The 23,197-nt window shown below is 33.9% G+C and overlaps 5 protein-coding genes across 10 annotated transcripts; 3 read left to right on the top strand and 2 right to left on the bottom strand.

Annotated features, from left to right (window-relative positions):
- Window positions 1-2,331: 2,331 nt before the first annotated feature.
- On the bottom strand, window positions 2,332-3,841 carry LOC103498906 (BAHD acyltransferase BIA1-like). Its single transcript, XM_008461715.3, has one exon. The coding sequence runs from the start codon at window positions 3,777-3,779 to the stop codon at window positions 2,472-2,474; it is 1,308 nt and encodes a 435-aa protein (XP_008459937.2). The 5' UTR covers window positions 3,780-3,841; the 3' UTR covers window positions 2,332-2,471.
- Window positions 3,842-5,126: 1,285 nt separating this feature from the next.
- LOC103498905 (beta-amyrin 16-alpha-hydroxylase CYP87D16-like) lies at window positions 5,127-7,796 on the top strand. The gene is made up of 8 exons (XM_008461714.3): window positions 5,127-5,606; window positions 5,722-6,052; window positions 6,145-6,543; window positions 6,642-6,731; window positions 6,816-6,894; window positions 6,989-7,095; window positions 7,218-7,345; window positions 7,456-7,796. The coding sequence occupies exons 1-8, from the start codon at window positions 5,380-5,382 to the stop codon at window positions 7,544-7,546; spliced, it is 1,452 nt and encodes a 483-aa protein (XP_008459936.1). The 5' UTR covers window positions 5,127-5,379; the 3' UTR covers window positions 7,547-7,796.
- A 516-nt stretch (window positions 7,797-8,312) lies between these two features.
- LOC103498904 (adenine DNA glycosylase) lies at window positions 8,313-13,159 on the top strand. Of its 3 annotated transcripts, XR_007824948.1 has the most exons (9): window positions 8,313-8,478; window positions 8,590-9,071; window positions 9,146-9,205; window positions 9,535-9,654; window positions 9,729-9,826; window positions 10,015-10,553; window positions 11,047-11,153; window positions 12,207-12,414; window positions 12,799-13,159. XR_007824948.1 is itself a non-coding variant. In XM_008461712.3 (7 exons), the coding sequence occupies exons 1-7, from the start codon at window positions 8,688-8,690 to the stop codon at window positions 12,291-12,293; spliced, it is 1,395 nt and encodes a 464-aa protein (XP_008459934.1). In that variant the 5' UTR covers window positions 8,330-8,687; the 3' UTR covers window positions 12,294-13,159. The 3 variants fall into 3 exon arrangements, 1 of the variants encoding a protein (XP_008459934.1); XR_539663.3 differs by lacking the exon at window positions 8,313-8,478 and having other exon boundaries at window positions 8,487-9,071; XM_008461712.3 differs by having other exon boundaries at window positions 8,330-9,071; window positions 12,207-13,159.
- A 1,025-nt stretch (window positions 13,160-14,184) lies between these two features.
- LOC103498903 (U2 small nuclear ribonucleoprotein A') lies at window positions 14,185-19,074 on the top strand. The gene is made up of 8 exons (XM_008461710.3): window positions 14,185-14,402; window positions 14,486-14,526; window positions 15,917-16,046; window positions 16,448-16,653; window positions 17,422-17,595; window positions 18,288-18,338; window positions 18,463-18,612; window positions 18,728-19,074. The coding sequence occupies exons 1-8, from the start codon at window positions 14,321-14,323 to the stop codon at window positions 18,731-18,733; spliced, it is 840 nt and encodes a 279-aa protein (XP_008459932.1). The 5' UTR covers window positions 14,185-14,320; the 3' UTR covers window positions 18,734-19,074.
- A 1,037-nt stretch (window positions 19,075-20,111) lies between these two features.
- LOC103498902 (eukaryotic peptide chain release factor subunit 1-3-like) lies at window positions 20,112-22,675 on the bottom strand. 4 transcript variants are annotated; one of them, XR_007824947.1, is made up of 3 exons: window positions 22,384-22,675; window positions 20,770-22,173; window positions 20,112-20,525 (listed from the first exon to the last, which is right to left on the bottom strand). XR_007824947.1 is itself a non-coding variant. In XM_051092064.1 (2 exons), exon 2 carries the CDS (start codon window positions 22,154-22,156, stop codon window positions 20,846-20,848), a length of 1,311 nt encoding a protein of 436 aa, XP_050948021.1. In that variant the 5' UTR covers window positions 22,157-22,176; window positions 22,384-22,675; the 3' UTR covers window positions 20,112-20,845. The 4 variants fall into 4 exon arrangements, 2 of the variants coding, with proteins under 2 accessions (XP_050948021.1, XP_050948022.1); XR_007824946.1 differs by having other exon boundaries at window positions 20,770-22,176; window positions 22,384-22,674; XM_051092064.1 differs by having other exon boundaries at window positions 20,112-22,176.
- Window positions 22,676-23,197: the final 522 nt, after the last annotated feature.

The following is a 23,197-nucleotide window of genomic DNA, read 5'->3' as shown; positions in this document are numbered from 1 at the left end:
ATAAATATATTTTCATGGAGGTATATACGTGTTATTGGTAGTATTGAAAAATTAATTTCTCCATACATACATGTTATATGTTACGAAATCGAAAATCAAACAAAGCTTGAAAAATTAATTAGGCAAAGAATTTAACAAATAGAATAATATTAATTATCAAAGAAAATATAAGATAATAAAAATTTAAAATATATTAGTAAAGGTTATACAACAAAAAGTTTGGTAGTAAAACTCATAGTTAAATGCTAAAGATAACATATTGAATTGAAGAAGAGTTGATAGGAATATCAATATTTTATGAAATAAGTAAAGCCAAAGTGTATATATTAATTTAGAAAGAGACAAATCCATCATTCTTCGTCTTGTTCTAACCTCGTGATTCACGTTTTTGTCTTTGTCCCCTTTTACGAATCAAGTTATTACGATCACACTCTTCATATATATATATATGAATAGTATGTACTTAAATTAAGATTAAAACAAGATTAATCGTTGTTTTAGATATAAACTTTTAATGAAAATCATGTTTAATAGATTAATAAATTCTATTAAAAATTTATTTAGAGATTGCTTAAATACAAGTTTCTAAAAGAAACATTTTTAACTATAACATAATAAATCAAAATATTTATAAAATATAACAAAATTTTAAATTTTGTCGATAATGATCAAAAGTATGTGATTTATTTATTTATTTATAGTTATGTAAAAAACCTACCAAAACTATTTGTAATCAAATTATTTTTACAAATAAATAATCCACATATAATAATGGATGGGGTAAATTACATGAATGACGTTGTTTAGTACGAGGCGGAGGAAAATCACGTACGTGATACACGATTAGGTATACCATATGACTATTGATATATACGAATTCCAATATTGATCTCATGAACCATATATAGTTTAGTAGCTATATATTGTTCATGTTTGAAAAAGCTATATATATTTCTAAAAGGATCGTCAAATTTATTTGAAAAAGCTAACTCTATTTTGTTCATGTTTTTGAATATTGCTATTCTGCAAATGTGTCTGCATCAAAATCTTTTCAACTTCGTGATCATAAGATTATGTCCAATTCTACCAATACGATTTTTTACTCCTAAAAAGTTATTCATTAGTTGCACTTTAACTTTAATTTAGCACGATTTACGCCTAATAATAGAATTGAGTTGTATTTGCTTCTACTTCGGTTAACAAAAATAATAGCTTTGAGCGAAATGATATTACCAATCAAGTTTGAGCAATATTTGTTGACAAAAACAATTTTATTATTCTAGTCAGCTTTGCATGAAAAACTTATTTGTATTGGATCATATAACTTTCTTACCATTATTTATATATATTATATATTATTAATTAATGAACATTTATAACAAAATATAATAAAATAGATTTTATCAAATATACTTTGATGTGAATAACTATGGTCCCACTTCCTTTAACTATTAAGTTATTTTTGTATTAGTTTATTCTTCTGGATTTGGGTTGTTTTCGGTTTTACGTGTTTGTTGAGATTAGGTCCTTTTTTTCAGTTTTGTTGGGATGCTGACTTTTGTTCTTATTCGATTCTAGTATGTTTTCGAATTGTGTGCAGATCGTGTTCTAGTTTTCTAGAAGATCTTTCAATAAGTGAAAGATCGAAGAAGTTTATGTGCTCTATGGTGAATTATCGAAAAATATCAATGAAGTTCTATAGTCAATGATAGGTAGAGAAAATGGAGATTATTGACAATCAAGTGATACTTGAACGAACGATTGCATATGGTGATGTCTGATTAAGGAGTGTTTCCTTAGTCCTACTATGACAATTATTAGTGATTATTCTTTTGATCCATTTATCAGTAAAATATTATCACTACGTGCAATATATTAAGAATGTGCATAGATGTATGTATTGTATGTCATAACTCTGTAATCGTGAATTATATCACAAAGCATAATATATAATCTCTTATCATCGGTCAAGCACTCCAGATGTAGATGCTATGTCACCGAACTAGGGTTACCAATGTTCGATGTTCTGATAGTAATGTTTACTTAGTATTCTCTCAATTATTAACTCGTATGTTTTTTTTTAAAAAAAGAGTTATTAACTCGTGTGTTAGCTAAAGACATCTAGCTAATCGAATCTTCATTTTTCAAACACACCAATAATAGATTTTTATCAATGTCTACAAATATAATTTTCTATATAATATGAAATTTTTATATATTTGTAAATATTTTTAGTAGTTCTGTTATTTACAATCATTTTCTTATACACATGATTACATTGTAATATTGAAATTAAAAAAAATGTACGAAAAAAATATATTAAAAACGAAATAACTATTAAACCCATATTCAATTATTCATATTTTCATTTTTAAATAATAGAAATTAAAAAAACAGAAGATAAGAACGAACAAAAAGAAGCTGAGAATCAAAGTTTGTAGCAATCCAACGTTATTACAAAACATCTTAAACTAATCTTCAACCTGAAGAACATTTGGATTAAACGATCCAAATTCAAGCAAATCTTCGTCACATTCAAACAGCCTCATATCTTCTTCACTCAAACTCACCAATGCCTCGATTCCCTTTCCATCTCTTGTATCCAACAACAAGAAAAAATTCGAAAACATAGAAATCCCACCAATGAACCAAACAGGGCAACCCCATCCAAAATCCGCTTCGTAAAATTCAAATCTGCTCCAACTACTACACAAATAGAAATTCTTCTCTCCGTTATACGGACCATCTGGATCCATCAATGCTTTGAAATAGCTCAAGTAAGCCTCTGTATCTTGATATTTCTTGTACCCATTCTTCTTAAACTCTTCAATCGCTTCCCTCATCAACCCCACCATACTTTGTAACTCTAACTCTGCTCCCACTGCCGTCTCCGGCGTAACAAACCCGATGGCATTCCCTACTGAGTTGTCGGGTAAATTGGGTTCTAATCTTTTCCGGAGATTCACAGCTTGGCCAAGAACGGAAGCTTTTGAAAGCCCGGACGTTGATCTTGAAGCAGAGATCGCGGATTTCCATAATAGACCAGCTACAGCTTCTACACGTGTTGGGTTCTTTACCGTTGAACTAGCAGCTTTAGCTTTAAGGGAAGTGATTTTGGAATGAGAGAAAACGATTCTCTTCGTTATTCCTTTAGCGTGAATTCCTGAATCTGGAGTTGTTGGTGTTGTAACTGGGAAATTCTTAGGTGGTGGCAAAACACTGTCGCTAATGAACTCGGGTTTTGAAACGCTCAGAGGATTATCGTTACCGGAAACATGAACGGAAGTCCATGTTTTGACAAACGAACTAATGGACGACGCGTCGGAAATCTTGTGCGACATGAGTAAGCCAACAGTAATGCCTCCACATTGAAACGTCGTGGTTTGGATGAGTACAATACATCCTTTGTTAGCGAGATGAAAAGGGAGGAATTGGTTAAGGGAATCAACATTGAGTTGAGTGAGAATGTCGTTGATAGAGTAGTTGGTTTCAGCTTCAACGAAGATAGCGCCTTCGTCGGTGCAAGAAATCGAGAGGTTGTCGTCGTTAACTCGGCCGGCGAACGGGTAAAACTGGGTTAAGGTTTTGGAGAGTGAAGATTTGAGGTGGGAAATGGAAGGAATTTGATTGTTTTTGGGAGAGTAGAAAAGAAGTAGAGGAACATAAACAGGCAAAGCTAGTTGATCTAAGAAGGAGAAATTCAAATGGTTTAGGGTTTTAGGGGTTGGAATGGAAGGTTTGATAATTTCTTCATTGATGATATCTACTTTTGGAGCCATATGATATCGATCTCTTACGTTCACTTAAATTTGGTTACAAATGAATGAACAACAAACCCAAAGGGCCTCCGTTTTAAGTCAAATCTTTTGAGCAACATTCATCGTGTATCACGTGTTTTTTTTTTCTACTATTATTAAATTTGTTTATTTTTTTTTTGTTGTATAATTTTCTCTATGATGTATTCATGATGCAGTAGATATAAAATTCGATTTTATGTTGGGTAGAGAATCTTGATATTAAAATTTTGTTGATTTTTTTCGATGTTTCTATTGATATTTTTAGGTTTTTATGAATTAGATATCGACGTTGAGGATGAATTTGTATTTTTATTTTATTAAAAGAATATGTAATAAAATGTTGTTAATGTGAGACTATAATATAAACAATAAACCATAAAATATTTATTTAATTTAAGTAATTTACTTGATTTTTTTTAATTTGTATAAATTTTAGAAATTTTCATCGATCTTCACATATTATTGATATTTTTATAAGCATTTCTATGAATTTGAGATATCAATATATTTATCATGGTTTAAACAATTAGTAGTCTTGTAATTTTTAATTTTTTGTCTTGCAGAACTAAGGATTTTTAAAATAATATCAAATGGGTTGATGATTTATATAGTAATATCTAAACTTAATTTATGTAATTCTAATAAATCTTTGGAAAATTGCATCATATCATATGACAAAAAAACTTTAGAAAAAACAACCAATAGTCAGAGAATTATCAAAGGAGTACGAGAGAGCTATTTGTTTTTAAATTTGTTATTTTTGCAATTTAGAAAATGTGGAACTAACCTAATTAAATTTGAATTAAATTTACCTCTAAATTATGTTGTTTGTTTAAAAAAAAACTTATATAGAATATATATATATATATAAAATACTAATTACCATTTCAAAATTAAATGGTAAATTTAAGTGCTAAAATCAGGAGATTCAAAGATATGAGAGTTATAAAATAGTGTTTTAAAGTTTTTAGTTAATTAGTTCCTATTGTTTAGAATGTTTCAACCTTCTTTTCTTCTGAATATTATTAAAACTTACCTTATAATATGATATATTATATGAGAAAACACGTGAATCACATTATTGTTTCTTGAGAGACAAAACCTTGATGATTAATTTAGTTTAATTTAGGTCACAAATAATATCTTATATTATTTTCTGGATTTGGACTGCCATTCTTCCTTAATTATTATAACCACACACATATGAGCAGCTCACAGTCACAGTGTACAGTACACATGCATCAGTGCTTGCTAGTTGCCAATCAGCCAACTACTTTATAACATATATATAAACAAAAATTGTTAAACTATATATATAAAAAATGAAACTTTATTTTAAAAGAAATTAAACCCACATATATTATTGTAAAAGAAAAAAAAGAGAGAGAAGGGTCTGGTTTGGCATGTATCACGTGGCCAATGATGTTGAGAGAAATGAAAAAACTAATTGATTTGATAATATAATGTTGCAAAAGCTAAGATACAAATACTTCATATATATATATATATATATATATATATATATATATACTCTTTCTTTGCTAGCTGTTAATGAAAGAAAGAGATTTTTTTTGAGAAAATTATGGAGGTTCCATCAATAATGTCGACGCCGGTGACCGGATTAGCCGTGGTCGCTGCAGTGGTGGTTATAGGTTTGACCTACTTGGTTTATAGATGGAGAAATCCTAAATGTAATGGAGTTCTTCCTCCGGGTTCCATGGGCTTCCCTCTCATCGGAGAAACCCTTCAGCTCATTGCTCCCGGTTACACTCTTGACCTTCCTCCCTTCATCAAGAAAAGAGTTCAGAAGTAATAATTGTTCTTTACTATTCTTTTTTTTTTTTTTTTTTTTAAATCTCTTCTTCTCTTATTTGTTTATTATTTGCCAACACAAATTTACCTTTTCTGGTCTTTGAATGTGCAGATATGGACCCATATTCCGGACGAGTTTGGTGGGTCGATCCATTGTTGTAACAGCTGACCCTGAAATCAACAGTTTCATATACAACCAAGAGGGAAGGACTGTGGAGCTTTGGTATCTAGATTCCATCTCCAAGGTGTTTAAGCAAGACGGCGAGGCTAAAACCACCGCCGGTGGAGCCATCCATAAGTACCTTCGAAGCATCACTTTAAACCACTTCGGTTCTGAAAGTCTCAAGTCCAAGCTACTGGCTGATATCCAACGATACGTTGATAAAGTCCTCATCCAATGGTCTAACCAGCCCTCCGTAGAAGTGCAACGCGGAACTCTTACCGTATGTTTCGAGTCCAAAAAAACAAAATAGTTAGGAAATGAGAGTTTAAAAATACTAAACTAACTGTATTAATTTATTATCGTTGTGTGCAGATGTTATACGATTTCAATGCGGATGTAATGTTCGGATATGACCCTGAAAAGTCTAATGAGAATATAAGTGAGAGCTTAATCACATTAGCTGATGGTTTCATGTCTTTCCCAGTGAACATCCCAGGAACTAAGTATAACAAGTGTCTTAAGGCACAAAAGAAGTTGGTCAACATGTTCAAAACTCTCGTCAAAGAGAGGCACCAAGCCTCCGTTGCCGCTGCTCGTGGGGATTTTCTCGATCAAGCCCTTCGCGACATTGAAAACGAACAGTTTCTCACTGAAGAGTTCGTTGTCAATTTGTTGTTTGGTATTTTATTTGCCAGTGGCTCTGTTTCTGGATCTCTTACCCTGATGTTCAAGTTACTTGCAGAAAATCCATCCGTCGTTGAAGAGTTGACTGTAAGTAATTATCGAAAGTATTTTAAAACACTTCGAGAGTCAATTCAAGCATATATTTGTAACTTGGGCTAAAGTAACTAAAAGGTATACATCGACAGGCTGAGCATGAGAAGTTTTTGAAACAGAGAAAAGATCCAGAATCTCCCATCACATGGGAGGAATACAAGTCAATGACATTTACACTTTACGTAAGTTATAATTATGATAAACGTAACGGTGTTTAGAGTTGAAGTAGTTGTATGTATGTAATAATATAGCACATGCATGCACAGGTTATATACGAAATTTTTAGATTATCAAACGCAATGCCTTTTCTGTTGCGGAGAACTACAAAAGATGTGAACATAAGAGGTAAGTAACCATATTGGATTTAAATTAAAAAATTTGTATAATGCATGTATCAACATGTGCCGTACGTTGAGTTTGGTCGTGAAAATGCATGCAGGATATACAATTCCAGCAGGGTGGACGATAATGGTTGCCAATTCAGCTCTTCATTTGAACCCTGAAACCCATAAGGATCCCTTGGACTTCAACCCATGGCGCTGGAAGGTATACTAAAGTGTTCCAAACGTGTAATTAAACATAGACATCATAAATAATTTTAGCTTAAGGTAGGAAGCACATATGAGGTGTGTGAATCTGCAACTCATTAGGTTATAACATTGTTGTAGGACCAAGACCAGTATTCGGTTTCGAAGAACTTGCAGCCTTTTGGAGGAGGAACTCGACAATGCGCCGGGGCAGATTACAGCAGGGTTTTCATGGCCATCTTCCTCCACACTCTTGTCACCAAGTATAGGTAATCTTTCATTAGTCTATGACTTGTTATATAAACTTTCATTTGTCGTCTTTTGTTTAACTCAACAAAAACTGCATAATTATTTATATGTTGGGAATTTCATTTTACAGTTGGAAAGTGGTGAAGGGAGGAGAAGTTTCTCGAAGTCCTATTCTCAAATTTGGTGATGGCATTCATGTCAGCTTCTCAGCAAAAGCTTAAATTAGTCTCAATATGGAATGGAAAGGAATGAGCTAAATCCAAATGAAAACAAAAAAAAAAATGAAAGCAGCTTTGATTTTGTTCTTGTTTACTTGAATCAGTAGCATTCTCTCGTTTTTGTTCGTTAACTATGTTTTTATTGAATAAAGACTTGATACCATTTGTATACATACCGATCGAGTGTAGTTTATCACTGTCATATTTTAACATCGTTATATCAGGAAGTTAAGATCTTATCCCCTTCTATTTATTATATATTCTTCAAATTTTATGGTACCAAATGTCACACTTGAGTAGTTTTGATGCTTTGAAAGACTTATCATGTAAAGTATGGGCATGATCTAAATCTTAACAGCTTGAAAAAGGACGATTCAAATCCTTGCTTAGACAACAAAATACACTTGCCCGCCCTAAAATGTAAATATGCACAGAAAATGGGAACAAAACTAGGTGGTTTAAGAATGTCTTTTCTAACATTTTCTTGATTATTTCAAATACATAGATGGGAAAAATGTTAGATATTATGTTAAATTTGCATTTATCCAGTTTTAGATTGAGTTGGTTGTTTAAGAGTAATTTCAACTTGTAAAAATGGAGTTGTGGAACAAATCGGTTATTGTGTCGTGACATTTGTGAAAAGATAAGAAACATCAATTTTTCAAAGTTACATGTTCATTTTGCTGAGTTCCTTCGACATGCTTTGTTTTGCTTCCTAGTATATATCTTCTACTTGTTAACATATGTCAGTTTAGGATTTAAGCAGTTCAGGACTGAGCCTTGGTAAAAGGACATTCATCGAAAGAATAATAATAAAAGAGTGGTGTAACCTAAAATAAATTAAATATATGATGCTCTAGAGTGTAGAATTGTTATTCACTTCTAGCTTTGACACCCCATATCGATGTCAAACTTGTATTTCCCGCCCCAATCAGGTGATTTTCTTCTAACCTTTCTGCATTTATTATGGACCAAGTCCTCGTACATCGCTACATCTTCCATCCATAGTCGTTTCTCATTTCTTCTTGCGCCTTCTCTTTGGTCAGCAACTTTCTCTTCATCTACAATTTTTCTGCTTTGCCAAATTTGAAGTTGTGGGCGATTACTGACGAGTAATCGGAGTAGTGGGTCGGGCTGTTGCAGTATGAGCGACGGAGAAAAGAATGAGAACGAGGAGAATGTGAAGAAAAAGACTGACTTTCGTCGGAAAAAGAAACCCACGACGAAACGGAAACGCCGGAGCCGAAGTCCGTCTAAAAGTGAAGCAGTTGTTGACATTGAAGATATTATGTTCAGCATAGACAATGTTCAGACAATCAGGGCCTCGCTATTGGATTGGTACGACCGTAGCCGCAGGGACCTTCCATGGAGGAGCTTGGACAAAGGGGAACCTGAAACACGGGCTTACGGTGTGTGGGTTTCAGAAATAATGCTGCAGCAGACCAGAGTTCAGACCGTCGTCCAATTTTACAACCGTTGGATGCTTAAATGGCCTACCGTTCAACATCTCTCTCGTGCTTCTCTTGAGGTTTGTTTGGAGTTTACTTTGAGCTACGTTAATGTCTTCTTTAGTGTGAGTAAATGAATTTCGATGTCTGTTAGGAGGTGAATGAAATGTGGGCAGGCTTGGGGTATTATAGACGAGCTCGTTTTCTTTTTGAGGTAATCTTTACTCTCTGCACCAGAAGCTTCAATTCCTTTAATACCTGATACCATCGTTATTCCTTTCAGTTAACTTGGACATGATTTAGGTTGATATTTGAATATGAGTTTCTATATTTCACTTCTTTAATCTAACTGCAAGTCAATAAACTTTTGGAAACAAAGTGTGAATAAATTTGTATTAAAAGATGTTTGAAAGATGAGGAGGTGATTGTAATCATGTTTCAAATTTTCAAATCTCAATGGTAGTTCACGTTTTTGTCAAAATAATACTAATAAAGTATAAAATAATTGAAATGATGGATACCCCTTTCTAATCTTGTCGCTAGGGTGCAAAGATGATAGTCAAAGAAGGCGGTAGATTTCCTAAAACAGTTTCTTCCCTTCGAAAAATTCCAGGAATTGGAGAATACACAGCAGGGGCTATTGCCTCTATAGCGTTCGGTGAAGTGAGTGCTTTTCTGGTCTATTTTTTTCCATACTCAACTCACAAGGAACACTTCTAAATATGTTTCCTAATCAGGTGGTGCCTGTAGTCGATGGTAATGTGATAAGGGTAATTGCTCGATTAAAGGCTATTTCAGGAAACCCAAAAGACCCGAAGTTGATCAAGCAAGTTTGGTCAGCTTTCCTCATTTAACCATTGTATTATCATTGTTTTTATATTGGTTACTAATGCTAAAAATAATAAGATAGAGTTTTTTTTATATATTTGATTCATACTAGTTTGGAGTTCATGCTCATTTAACCGTCCTAATATAATTGCCTTATCTCATCTCTCTTTTTCTTTGTTGGGGGAGTGGGATTAGGAAGGCAGCTGCTCAATTAGTTGATCTTTCCAGGCCTGGGGATTTCAATCAGGCACTCATGGAACTTGGTGCAACTTTATGCACTCCAACAAACCCAAGCTGCTCAACGTGCCCCGTGTTTGATCACTGTGAGGCCCTTTCAATCTCAAAGCGTGATAGTTCAGTTCTTGTCACAGATTATCCCGCTAAGGGGATAAAGACCAAACAAAGACATGATTATTCTGCTGTATGTGTGGTTGAGATATTGGAAAGTCAGGGTACATCTGAGTTAGGGCAATCTAGTAGATTTCTTCTTGTCAAGAGGCCTGATGAAGGTTTGCTTGCTGGTCTATGGGAGTTTCCATCTGTCTCGTTGGATGGAGAAGCTGATTCAAGCACAAGGAGAGAATCCATCGATAGCCTATTGAGTAAAAACTTTGGACTTGAACCAAAAAAGAATTTTGAAATAGTCAATAGAGAAGATGTTGGAGATTTTATCCATGTTTTCACGCACATCCGTCTCAAGATATATGTTGAGCACTTGGTGTTATGTTTAAAAGGTTAGAGTTACTTCTCCTTTCACCCCTATCTGTGAATTAAGTATTCATAAGCTCAATGACTTCAACTTGCTATAAAACTTAACCTGTATGAGATCTACTTATTTTATAGGGTGAAAACGATATGTGCATGTTTATTATCTACCTCTATATCACTTACCGTGGATGATATATTGTCAACTCTAAGCTTGACCATCAACTTGGCCTAATACTTTCACCTGCTGCATCATCATGTCAGCCTCTTAGATCATTTTGCTGCATTTTAAGTTGATAACGACGAAAGCTGTTTACTTTCACTTGGAATTGATTTTCATCTGATTTCTTGAATCTGATGCTGTAGATAGACATGTTTCTCTCTGACTATGCAAAATACTTTGTTCGTCAAAAGCTATGGATGGCTATGGAATTTTTTCTTTCTCTTGGAAACTTATGAATTGTAGTCCTGTTTTTTTCCATTTCAGTTATTTTACTTTCAAATACGTATGTGTTCTTAAAGGTGAAGGTAGCAAGTTGTTTCGGAAACAGGAGAAGAAATCTATATTATGGAAATGTGTAGAGAACAAGGTTATGTCAACGATGGGCTTGACGTCCAGTGTGAGGAAGGTAAGCACAAATGGCACATTTGATGACTTCTCGTTCTGTTACTTCAATATTACTTCCATAAATATTTAATTTGAAAATTTTGTTTTCATCTACTCAAAAATCTCAACCTATCTGCATAACCCTTCATTATTAAATTTGAAAGAAAGTCATTCAAGATCACGAGGTAGTAAAATTAATGCACCAAGCCATTATTTATAGATGCAGAGTCCGCATTGTTTGGGATCCTATGATGGAAGGAACCAATAAGAGGGGTTGAGACTTGAGAGATGCATTGAGAAGGGTGACGTTAATTTTATTTTTCCATGACAAACCTTTTGAGTAATGAGAAGTTTTTAGGCCAAGACATTCATTTTAGGTGCCGTTTTTACTTATGTGCCATTTAGTATGCTTAGTGACTAAAAGATTAATACTCGTATCGTCTCCGATGTGGACTGATATGGAAGTTAACAACATTTGAGTTTCAAAATCATATATAAGGTAGATAAAGTGACATTGTCAATTGGTAAGTTAGGAAGTCTTTGATCACATGATCACTCTCTTCCAGTGTCTTTGTACATTCATATTTAGATATTGATTGGATAGAGATCCGACATTTGTAAAATGTAAGTTTTGACGAAAGTCAAGAGCATCGTATGAAATTATTTCTTGCTATCCATTGGGGACATCATTACCAACCCTATAGTTCTAGTCAGCACTCTTTCCAGAACTATTATTGTCATTTTCTCCAAATAAAAAAATATTGAAACTGACTTATTTTTATGAAGCTTCGTTCAACTATCTGTTGTATACACCAACTAGCAACATTGGATGTCAACTTTTTTCAATTAGAATTGATCTAGATCATGATTACATTTCTTTCTTTTGATTTTCCACATGTTATCTGTCAATGCAATCACAAATTCCCTTGACCATCCTTGTCAGTTAGTCATTAAATGTGAGTTGTTTATGTATGGTTAAATTTGAGTATTTATTTTTAATTAGTAAATCGTTCTCTAATCATGTAAATGAGTAATGCACAACCAGTTATGAGCTAATTTGACATCTTTTCGACAGGCCTATGCCATGGTCGAGAAATTTCAGGCAGGGAAGACATCTTCTAGTTCTAGCCGTGTACTACCCATAAAAAAACAGAAATCTTGAACTGCAGGAGCTCTTGACATTTACACAAGTTTATTTGATGCCTTTTCCATTCATAGATTGTTTTTTGGGGGAACAACAACTATAGATTCGAGGATCAAACCTTTGGTCTGTAGAGAGGAAGGTAAGCTCAATTATCATTGAGTTAAGTTCGCTCTAACAGTCATGTTTTGGCTTTTCCATGATAATGTTAGAAGCACAAAAGTTCAAGAATGTGTCCATCTAGAATCCTTGTAAACCAAAAATTTGAATTCTCTGGACTTTGGTTCTAACAATTTGATAAAACTAATAAGCACAGTATATCTAGGCTGTCAAATAGGATTAGTAAATTGAGGTATGTACTGAAGCCAGTGGCTATGCAAGGGCGCCCATGGATTTTCATAAATGAAGAACTTGGAATATTGTTCAAATGGAATGATAGAAGAAAACTTGGAACTTCATCCTTTTTTGTTCCAATGAGCAAATGAAAGATTTAGTGAATTTTCTAAATTTCTATTATTTGAAGCAGTCCGGAGATTATCCCCATGCGAGTGGAAAAAGACAGAAGGAAGAAGGGTATCAGAAGCAAATGTCTTTTATAGTCATTCAACAGAAAAACCCTACATGTATGAGAAAATTACAAATTCTCCACTGAACATGTAAGGATATTAAATTTTATATAGTTATTCAACTTTTATTTTCTCTATGGGGTTTGAGATTAAACCTCCGACCTCTAGGAAAAGGAGTTATTCAAATATCTTTGAGCCAAGTTTACTTTGGTCATCTTTAAACTTATTTTCCTTAAAGATTGCAATTTACCTTTGTACCATTAAACCAAAGGATGTACCGATGTTCAATGGAAAAAAAAAAGTTATTTCCAATTTGTTTAAGTTGAGCTTAATTTTTTTACTTTGCATATCATATTTTGTTGTTTATATGTCATTAGGTTAATGAACGTAAGCTTCTTTTAAATCTCCATTAAGAAAGACAACTTTATTTTCAATTGGCTATTTATGGAAAGTGGACAATGACATATTTCTCTTTGCAATAAGTGTTGCTTTGAACCAACAAATCTTCTCGTTTACTTTGTATTTAATAACACTACAATTGCATCCAATGGTTTTCTTGCCTTTGGGTAAATATGTTAGTCCTTGTATTTTGTTCTTCTATATTGTTTTTATTGGTCCAACGAGTTTGAATGTGCAATTACAAAAAAAAAAAAAAAAACAATTAATTCCATGTCTTACTAACTCTTTTAAGTCTCACCGCTAAATAATTCGTCAAATTCAACAAATTCACTCATTGTCCAAACATCCGTTCCAGTACATAGTTAGTTCAATAAACACAATACGATCAAAATCATTCGATAACCTCATCTTTACTTAAGTTAAATAGATTATGCATACAAATCTGACCAAATAAACTAAAAAAAAATTAAGACTAATCTTTTTATCAATTCTCTAAAATGAAGAATATGACGGATGATTATACGAAGACCACACGTTATGTGAGTGTTACTTCCTCTGTGAAGTGTAATTTCTTGTAATTTTGTTGCTCAAATTTTGGGTTCAGTATAACCATAACCACTTTTGTTACTTTGTTTTAAGGGTAATTATAATTTGTAGGAATTTTAGAAATAATAATTAAGTATACAACAACGTTTTAAAAAAATTACAAATATAGCAAAATTTATGAATAATGAATTCCTATCGATGATGAACTCTTATAACCAATATTTATAACATAATCTACACTTCTATCATCGATAGATTTTGTTATATTTGTAAATTTTTGAAAATATTACTATATACTTAATGATTTTGAATTTAATTGCTATAATAGTTAAAAAGAAAAGAAAAAAAAAAAAGAGAGACACCCAAAAATATGAATTATTTATTTGGGCCGTTTGGGAAAGTCCATTAATGGATCCACGCACCGGTCTTTTGGTGTCGTTCCTCGTCGATGCCTTCCCTTCCCTTCTCTTCCTCCTAAAGCCCTAAACCCCATCGTCGTCGTTCTGGTCGTCGTCGAAGAAGAAGAAGAAGAAGAAGATGGTGAGACTGACGGTCGATTTAATCTGGAAAAGTCCTCATTTCTTCAATGCCATTAAAGAGCGAGAACTGGACCTTCGAGGTTCTCTATCTTTTCTCAACTCTTCCTTCTTTCACTCTCTCCATCACACATTTCCTTCTTCACTCCTTTCTTCTTCTCTCCAGGTAACAAGATAGCGGTGATAGAAAACCTAGGTGCCACCGAGGTGAGTCATTCCCACTGCCTCCTTACTGTCTCTTTGTTTTAAATCTCTGGAACTCGAACATAGATTTAAATTATCTTTACATGCTGGCGAGAATCTTTCTACAGAATTCAACTTCACTTCAAATGAGTAATTATAGTTCCCATTTTCTCTATACCATTGTGAAGTTTGTTTGAAAGTTTCATTTTCCTTGAAGACAGCCTAGTAAATTCCAATTTGAGGCCATATGCTGTGCATTTTCCCTTGAGTCATTCAAGCTTTAAATTTTATCATATTGAGGATTCAATTGTCCCTTTCAACCACAAGGATGAGATTTGAGTACTAATTGTTTTCTTACCATAGAATTATGGCTATATGGAAAGTGATGACCTCCTTTGCCTTCTATCTTGAGTAATTACACTTCTGTAGGCCATAAATATACCCAGACCTGTTAAGGAACTTACTGGTGTAAACCAGTTAGTATTTTTCTCTTGACTCAAAATTGTGCCCTTTACAGATAGGACTAGTATTTATACTAGTCTTTCTCTTAACGAAAAATAGCGAGCTTAACTAACTATTCTAACAGCTAACAACCAACTTTCCCAACATCCATATCAACTGAAAATTTACCCAATCACATCACTCACGTTCCAAAATAAGCTCCACAGGAGCAGAACACAACTGGATTAATTAGAGTCGAGCAGTTATTGTTGTTTTGTATAAAAAACAATAATAGTAAAATTGGAGTCAACCTTGAAGTTAACTAACATATGAGAAAAGAGGCCGTCTGAATCAAGTTTCCAGAGCAGTCCATCCTTATAAGTGCCTAGCTTTATCAGATTGAGCTTAAGAGAGAAAAGGATGCACTCTTTAATTTTCGATTTCCTAGTCTCCTCCTCAAGCCTACATCCCAAAGACTCCTCTTTCTGTAGATTCTTATGGAGAGCTACTTCGGTTTTTTGGATCATTAGTATTTTGAAAGAAATAGGAGTGTCTATCAATGGACCTTGGGTTTTGACAACTCATGGCTAACAATCAACTCCGTGATCATGACCTTCTACATTTGGGAGCCATCAAATGGGATAAGAACATCATTTACTCCATAAAACTTCTACAACAGTGCCACTATATCTTTAAGGTTAAATTGCATACATCTAAACTATTCTCCTATTAAAATGGACTGATACACCAAGAAGGTTGCGCCAACAGACACTTGGTTACAACACCATAATATTTTTTACTTGAAGTGCTTTCTCATCTAAACTCATAAGTTTCCCCTTTATCTGTTTGTTCGGGGATAAAATGATTGGCAATTTATCTTGCTTTCACAAAAATGAAAGAAAATGGTGTCTGTTCTTTGTTTCCTTTTATTTTCTAGACATATAATGGTAGCTTTTCCGACCAAAAATTTCAGGATCAATTTGATGCCATTGATTTGTCTGATAATGAGATTGTAAAGCTGGAAAATATGCCCTATCTTAATCGATTGGGCACATTGCTGATCAATAATAATAGAATCACTCGTATCAATCCAAATATTGGAGGTGAGCTTTCCATTATGCCTTCATAGGATTATATAGGCGCCGTATGGTAACCATTTTTGTTCTGTGTTCTTTTCGAAATATTATGCTTTTTTACTCTCAAAATTTTGTTTTGGTGAGTTTTCCACCTTTCTTGAGAACACATTTGAAGTCTAAATCAAAATTCAAAAACAAAATCAAGATTTTAAAAACTACTCATTTAACTTTTAAAAAATTTTCTTGGCTTTTTTAAAACGATATTTAAGTGCAGGTGATGGAATAAGGAAATTATATATAAAAGTAGTGTTTACAAGCTTAATTTTCAAAAATAAGAAACCAAAAAACTAAAATGGTTATTTAATGGGCTAGCAGTATTATTTTTGAAATTATGTTCTTAAAAAATCAATTGTCTTTGTTCATTTCAGAGTTCTTGCCAAATTTACATACACTAGTTCTTACAAACAACAGACTTGTGAACTTAGTAGAGATTGACCCGCTGGCATCCCTTTCGAAACTTCAGTTTCTTAGTTTGTTGGATAACAATATTACGAAGAAGCCAAATTATCGATTGTATGTCATTCACAAGTTGAAGTCGGTCCGCGTGCTTGATTTCAAGAAAGTCAGAAACAAGGTAACTTTTTCCTGCTTTCAGACCTTACTATTTAAGGAATGGCTATAATTCTGTGCTTGTTTCTGCATTTTACATCAACAATCCCGAAACATTTAGATGACAATCTCAGGTTTGTTTCAAAAATTTTAGAGCCGATGGTGTATTTTGAAAATGTTGTAACTTTTAGTATTTGCAAGTATGTAGACATTGAGTTTTCTTATTGTATTTAATATGATATTTGACTCTAAGTTGTGCTTTGATTGCGATAGTTCTTAAAAAAATTTTAAGTTCTTGCTATTTTTAAAAATACATATATTATGCAATCCATGTTCTATTGTTTATTAGAGACTAAAGAGTACATGTTTCCTGCACATGATAAATGTGCATATGCTCTTATGTTAATACCTGAAGAATTCAAATGAATTCAGTTTTAATGTCCAGCTATTTATTATTAACAATCATGTGCCTGAGAATTAGTTTTTTGGCTAGAAAAATAAGAAGTAAAAATACTGAAGGAGTGCCTATAAATAGAATTGAACTTTATTCTATTAGAGTAGAACATCCGTGGACATCTAGGATGTTCACGTGTAAGAGTCACTATTTTTGGACAAGTAGGGTTCCACTCTACTTCATTCAACTCCGATTCAATGTGTATGCTTGGTTTAGAGTCTAATTTTATTCTTGAATCTAATTGGTGAGTTTATACAAAAATTTCCTGTTGTGACGGACTTTGGTTACTAGATAACCAATGCCTACTGCATCTCTTCATTTCTAAATGTGAAATGACAGGAGAGATTGGAGGCTAGGAATTTATTTTCGTCTAAGGAAGTTGAAGAAGAAGCAAAGAAGGAATCTGTGAAGACATTCGTTTCAGGTGAGGTAGAGAAGGCATCCAAACCTGTGGAGGAGAAACAAACTCCAAACGTGTCTGCGCCAACACCGGAGCAAATTATAGCTATAAAGGTGTGTACTTTATATAAAAAATTTAAGTTCACCTGCCTTTTTGTTTGGAGAAAGGTCAAGTTCTAAAACTCTTAGGGTAAAATGCACTTTCGGTCCGGAGTTCGGAGTCAATTTGCTAGAAAAAAATTGCTGAAGTTTCAAAACAGACATTTTAATTCATGAGGTCTAGTAAATAGTTCTATATAGTCCTTGACATTTTAATTCATAATGCTTACATGTGAAAATGTTGATTAATCTTTTAAGTGAGATGGGGGGACGACAATGTCTACAGAAGAAAAAGGGAGAATGGAGATAAAGGAAGGGAAATAAAATATTGCTTACTCGTCATTTTTTCCTTGGTCAATTAACAGTGGTTTTTGTTAAAACTCAAAAGACAAAAATTGTATTTTTCCGAACCTCTTTTGTTGACTACCATTTCCTCATCCCTAAAAGTATAACAAGAAATTTATTTTTAGGGATTAAAAATTCCAATGGTAAATAGTAACATTCCTGATATGGGATCACCTAATATATTAGTGTATGCCAACTCGATTGATTTGTTCTTGGACATTTATGTGATCTTTTCAAATACACGGAATTAATTCCTTTAGTTTGATCTGCATTGGTTTATTTGCACTTGGCTTTTAAAGAAGTGTTTCACCATCACATGTTTCCTACAACATCTTCTGATCAATCCATTCTTTACGTTACAGGCGGCCATTGTTAATTCCCAAACCCTTGAAGAGGTTGCAAGATTAGAACAGGTATGCTTCGTTTTTTTTTTTTGTCTTCTACAGACCCTCCCTCCTCAAAAGGAAAATGCAGGAGAAAAATCTCTATTTAAATGTTATGGGAATAATAACGTTGGAAAATTCTTTGTTGGCACAGGCGCTTAAGTCAGGTCAGTTACCTGCAGATTTGAATCTTCTAGAAGATAATACCGCACCAAACATCACAAAAGATAAAGATGATAAGACAACGTCTGGTAGCGGAGATGAAGAACATGTAACGAATGATGAATCTACACCTATGGAGCAGGTACCACAAACCTTTATGCCTTCGATCGGTTGTTTTCTCTCACGTTTTTTTTGAGCATATTTCTTTTTTATATGTATATCATGTATGTTATTCATTGTTCTGTTTGTGGTTGTAGGAATAATAGTAGAAAATTATTGCTGTGACTACTGTGGTGGCTCATCTATAAGTATTCATCAATGGCGATCCTGTCGTGCTGATTTGTGGACATTTTTTAAAAAACCATTTGAGAAGTCTAAGCATGGCACTTCCCAGCCAGGGGAATGTTAGGCGGATCTTTTGCCTCTCTTTGTAAGAGTTGGGCTCTCTTTTCTTTTCCCTTTATTTCATTTTTCCTTTTTTTTTTCTTTGGGTAAAGAATATTCTAAAAATATGTACGGAGTTTTTGTTTTTGCTGTATTTACAACACTTTGATGGCTTTTGAAATTTCCTTACTTTAAAATATATGTACGATTATTTAGCTTAGTGCAGAGTTTGCCTCTCTTTTTTGTTCCTTTTATCTTCGAACACTGAAAGTCAGAAAAAAGGAAAAGAAAAGAAAAAGGAACAATTGGTTTTGTACATTTCAAAAAATAGACGTATCGTATCTCTCTTTCCCATCACAATAACTTATTTTTTCTCTAGAAAAAAACATGATTTTCATAATGCAAAATAGGTGTAAATTTATGGATAAAAAATGTTCTCAATATAGTTTCGATATTTGTTAAAATAGCAAAAAAAAATTATAATAATAAAATCTACGTTACTTTAATTTTTAAATTATAAAAGTAGCAAATTCGAAAATGGTTGTTTCATACTCATATAATATCATTCATTAATTACTTATCATATTTACTATATCTATACTATGCGATACAATTTTCCAATTTAAAATGTATTGATCTGATAATTGAACTTCTAAATTTGCATACCATCAAAATTACGTCTTAATTTTTTGTTATTTTATGTCAAAAACATCAAATCTTAATTATTTTGTCAATTTATTTATGAAAAAAATCTAACTAAATCTTAACCGTAATTTCAAACCGAGAGTTTAACTTTATTTTTAGCCTATTGAATATACATTTGGCAAAAGGTGGCTTTTTTTTTTTTTTTCTTTTTTTTCTCTTTTCGTTTTTAGAAAATAGGCCAACATCCTTGTTTATCGATAATTGCAAAAAAGATTTGATGAAATATGTAACAAAGAAGAGAGGGATTCCAACTCTAATATTTCATGTTACAGCAAAAACATATTTATGATAAGATAAGATGGCATCTCTTTTTCCACCCTAAGTGAAGGGTGACTCGAGGCTGTTTATGGTAAAATTTGAATCCAATTCACCCTAACTGAAATTCGATTCGAGGCTGTTTCTAGACATTACCAACTTCACAAAAGTACAAACTTTTAAATGCATACCAAAATGTCATAAATATATTTGCTTATTAAGCACTTGTAAAAGAAAAATTAGTTTAAGTATCTTATCTAGAAGCACTTTATATAAACAAATTCAATAGAAACTCGGTAGACCAAACAAGCAGCTTAGACAATGCATTCTATTAACGAATTAAATATTGTTTAGATGCAACTTTAATAAAGTTGGTTTCAGAAACAATTTTGTAGCCTAATTCTCAGAGATTCGAAAACCAATCCTAACAAGAACAACCTTCAAATATTGTAAAATGCATATGAATTCAGATCCAACTGACATGGTTTATCAGCAACGAAAAATAGTCGAAATGACACAAACTCAAAAAGTTCAGAGCTTACGAGCATTGAATATAATTGCAATACTTCAAACATTTTGTAATTGAGTATCTGCTGTAGACAGCAACCATTCCACGAGAACAAGGGCAGAGCACTGTGGCAAAAGATTGGAGCACGCATCCTTATCGATCAATTAGATAGACGCCAAATCCAGATCAAAAGGACATAACCCCTACAAGTAGAAAACGTTGGTTGAAGCACAGTATATAAGTATAAATTAAGACAATTATTGGTATAAGAAACAAGAACAAGCATAGAGAGATGGGTTAATATGAAGCCGGGTCCTTTTTATCCTCACGTGCGTACATGTGCCGGTTGAGCTGAGCTCTTGTTGGCGAACAAGTACGGTGAGATAGGGACTAATTAAATCTTATAAAAGCCTTCTTAAACTTTTTCCAGTTCAAACCAAGACTAACCTCCGCGAACCCTGGGCGCTGGTGCAAGCGCTTGATCCCCCATCTGCACCAGCCACGGGGAGTGATTGATTGATTGCTATTCAGAATCATCGTACTCTTCCCCATCAGATAGTTCATCAAATGATCTTATGTCAAGCTGGTAACGAAGAATTCCTCCAATACCACCAAAACCTCTGCAGAACTGTGATCCTTCCTGTGATTTGTTGGTAACGAATTCCAGTGTGCAACCAAACTTCTTGTACTCGTTCGCAAACCATTCCAGCAACGCCATTTTTTCTTGAACCTCCAACTCAGCAGAGGTGGCGGAGTCACGGAAGTTGCTTTGATTGGCTTCCTGTTCCTTGTTCAAGTGCTTTATGACAATCTCAGCGGTGGAAGCATTTTTTAATACGTACCTATTGATATCCAAATTTTCCCAAACAATGAGTATTTCAACAGCACCCATCTCCAGAGCTTTCAGTGTGTCGTCAACACCAAAAACATATTTCCCTGTGTCCTGGCTAATCTCTTCAAAGTATTTTCCAATCAAGCGCTTCTCCTGTATAAATTTCACATTAGATAAGATTTCGGATGACAATTCAATGGCCTGATTGAATCCATTTTCCCCTCCATAAGAGACATCGACAACATTAAGTATTTTGGCCTGAAGACGAGGATCAAACATGTCGGATTGACTGAGCTCGGTTTTGAAGTCAGCTGATCCAGCCAGTATCAATCCTGCAACATTGGGTTGACTAGTGGCAGGATTAATAAAGAACTGGGTTGCAAGCTCTGCTGTTTTCCTCACATAGTTGTGCCGCTTCTCCATCCGAAGACGAGCAAACCTAAGTGCTGACTGACCTCCTCTTCCATGTTTCTTAGGAAGGTCGACACTAAATTTGTGAAGGACTTCACGTGTGTTACCACTCAATGTGCCAAAGAGTGTCCCATTACCATCCATGACAATGAAGCCAAACTTGTCATCAGATTCTAGCAATTCATTCAGTGCTTCCGTGTGAAACTTGTTGTCACAAAGATAAAGAGATGCATTTATAGGCCTGAAAGGCTCAAAATCAATAGTGACTTTCTTTTCTTTTCCATCTTCAGTCACGATTGTCCCAGTATACAACACAAGCCCATTTGGAGGAACCTTGTTATACAGCTTGAGTCTCTGCTGAGCAGATGTGATAGCGCCCAAAACAGATTGGCGATTCACCCTGCTCTTAATATTCGAAGCAGTTCCAAATTCATCACCAAGCATCTTAGTAACACGAGAAATTTGATCACGCGGAGGCATGATGAGAGAGATCATGCTAGTCCCATTACCTCTTGCAGCTTCAAGTGCTTTAATCAACTTCTTAATTTTCCATATTTCAATGTTCTTATCAGTTTCATGAGCATCAGCCATCGTAATAAACGAAAATACTGCTGCAAAATGACAAAAATACATGAGAGGATGCATTGAATCACGAAAATTGATCGTTTCCATGAGAGGTTAAGCAGGTAAAGGATATTAAATTAACTTTCAAAGAGACACAACAGAAGGCCCAGTGAACGTTTTGATATGATTTATAGCAATACAACAACATATGATTAAAAAAAAAAAAAAAAAAGGTAATATCGAGAGAGAGTTACCGCCGGCGGGATGGGTGGTGGAGAGAGAATGATGCCGCCGCGATTGGAGTTGGTGAGAGAGAGCTGGTGCCGGCCTCCAGATAGGGATTAAGCTCGTGAAGAATACTGGCGTCGGCAAGAGAGATCGGAGAGAGATTGAAGTTGGCTAGCGGATGCGGCTGGGCGGGACGAACGTCGAAGAGGTGGGGGGGATGTGAAATGGTTGAGGCGAGGGCGCGAGATAGTGGGATGGATTAGAGAGGATAGAGGAGAACGTGGAATTAGGGTTCGCTTCCTTGTTAAGAGGGGTCCTTTTGGTATTTCAATAACTATAAATATAACAATAGTGATTTTCCATGAATCACTAGCTACTCCATCCCATAATCGATTTTGAGTGATTTTTTTTACTAAAGTAACTTTTATTAGATTGTCAAGAATCATATTTTTATGTCCCATTGATTTTGGCTATTCTCGGACGTAACATAGTGAAATAAAAGAAGAGAAAATTAACACGTAAGAGAGAAAATTGAGAGTTTAGTTACTTCACTAATAGAATAGATAAACTTTTAATATGTGTTTGTTCATACCAACTTATAATGCATCTAACCTTATAACATTTGGATATCTAATTTTGAAGACAACTCATGATCGTTCAATTTATATGTAATTCTCACGTTAGTCTTAACAAGTACTTTTAGTCAATTTTTTGATGTCACTTTCTAGATAAATTTGAATGGTTGTATTTAGTCACACTAAAAGTATAGACATTAAATCCAATCCAAAAGACGAAAGCAGTTCCCAAGATATTAAACATTATAACCAATCAGGATATGTA

The sequence above is a fragment of the Cucumis melo genome, chromosome 11 (assembly GCF_025177605.1).
Source record: "Cucumis melo cultivar AY chromosome 11, USDA_Cmelo_AY_1.0, whole genome shotgun sequence".
Classification (NCBI taxonomy): Eukaryota; Viridiplantae; Streptophyta; class Magnoliopsida; order Cucurbitales; family Cucurbitaceae; genus Cucumis; species Cucumis melo.
This window is presented reverse-complemented; position numbering and strand designations above follow the sequence as displayed.

Bases quoted from the DNA above. Each gene is read 5' to 3' on its own strand.
- LOC103498906 (XM_008461715.3), bottom strand. From the start codon at position 3,779: ATGGCTCCAAAAGTAGATATCATCAATGAAGAAATTATCAAACCTTCC.
- LOC103498904 (XM_008461712.3), top strand. From the start codon at position 8,688: ATGAGCGACGGAGAAAAGAATGAGAACGAGGAGAATGTGAAGAAAAAG. The intron at 9,655-9,728 runs GTGAGTGCTTTT...TTTCCTAATCAG, and splicing joins CCTCTATAGCGTTCGGTGAA to GTGGTGCCTGTAGTCGATGG. The intron at 9,827-10,014 runs GTCAGCTTTCCT...GAGTGGGATTAG, and splicing joins AAGTTGATCAAGCAAGTTTG to GAAGGCAGCTGCTCAATTAG.
- LOC103498902 (XM_051092064.1), bottom strand. From the start codon at position 22,156: ATGGCTGATGCTCATGAAACTGATAAGAACATTGAAATATGGAAAATT.
- LOC103498903 (XM_008461710.3), top strand. From the start codon at position 14,321: ATGGTGAGACTGACGGTCGATTTAATCTGGAAAAGTCCTCATTTCTTC. The intron at 16,654-17,421 runs GTAACTTTTTCC...GTGAAATGACAG, and splicing joins TCAAGAAAGTCAGAAACAAG to GAGAGATTGGAGGCTAGGAA. The intron at 18,339-18,462 runs GTATGCTTCGTT...TTGTTGGCACAG, and splicing joins AGGTTGCAAGATTAGAACAG to GCGCTTAAGTCAGGTCAGTT.
- LOC103498905 (XM_008461714.3), top strand. From the start codon at position 5,380: ATGGAGGTTCCATCAATAATGTCGACGCCGGTGACCGGATTAGCCGTG. The intron at 6,544-6,641 runs GTAAGTAATTAT...ATACATCGACAG, and splicing joins CCGTCGTTGAAGAGTTGACT to GCTGAGCATGAGAAGTTTTT. The intron at 6,732-6,815 runs GTAAGTTATAAT...ATGCATGCACAG, and splicing joins CAATGACATTTACACTTTAC to GTTATATACGAAATTTTTAG.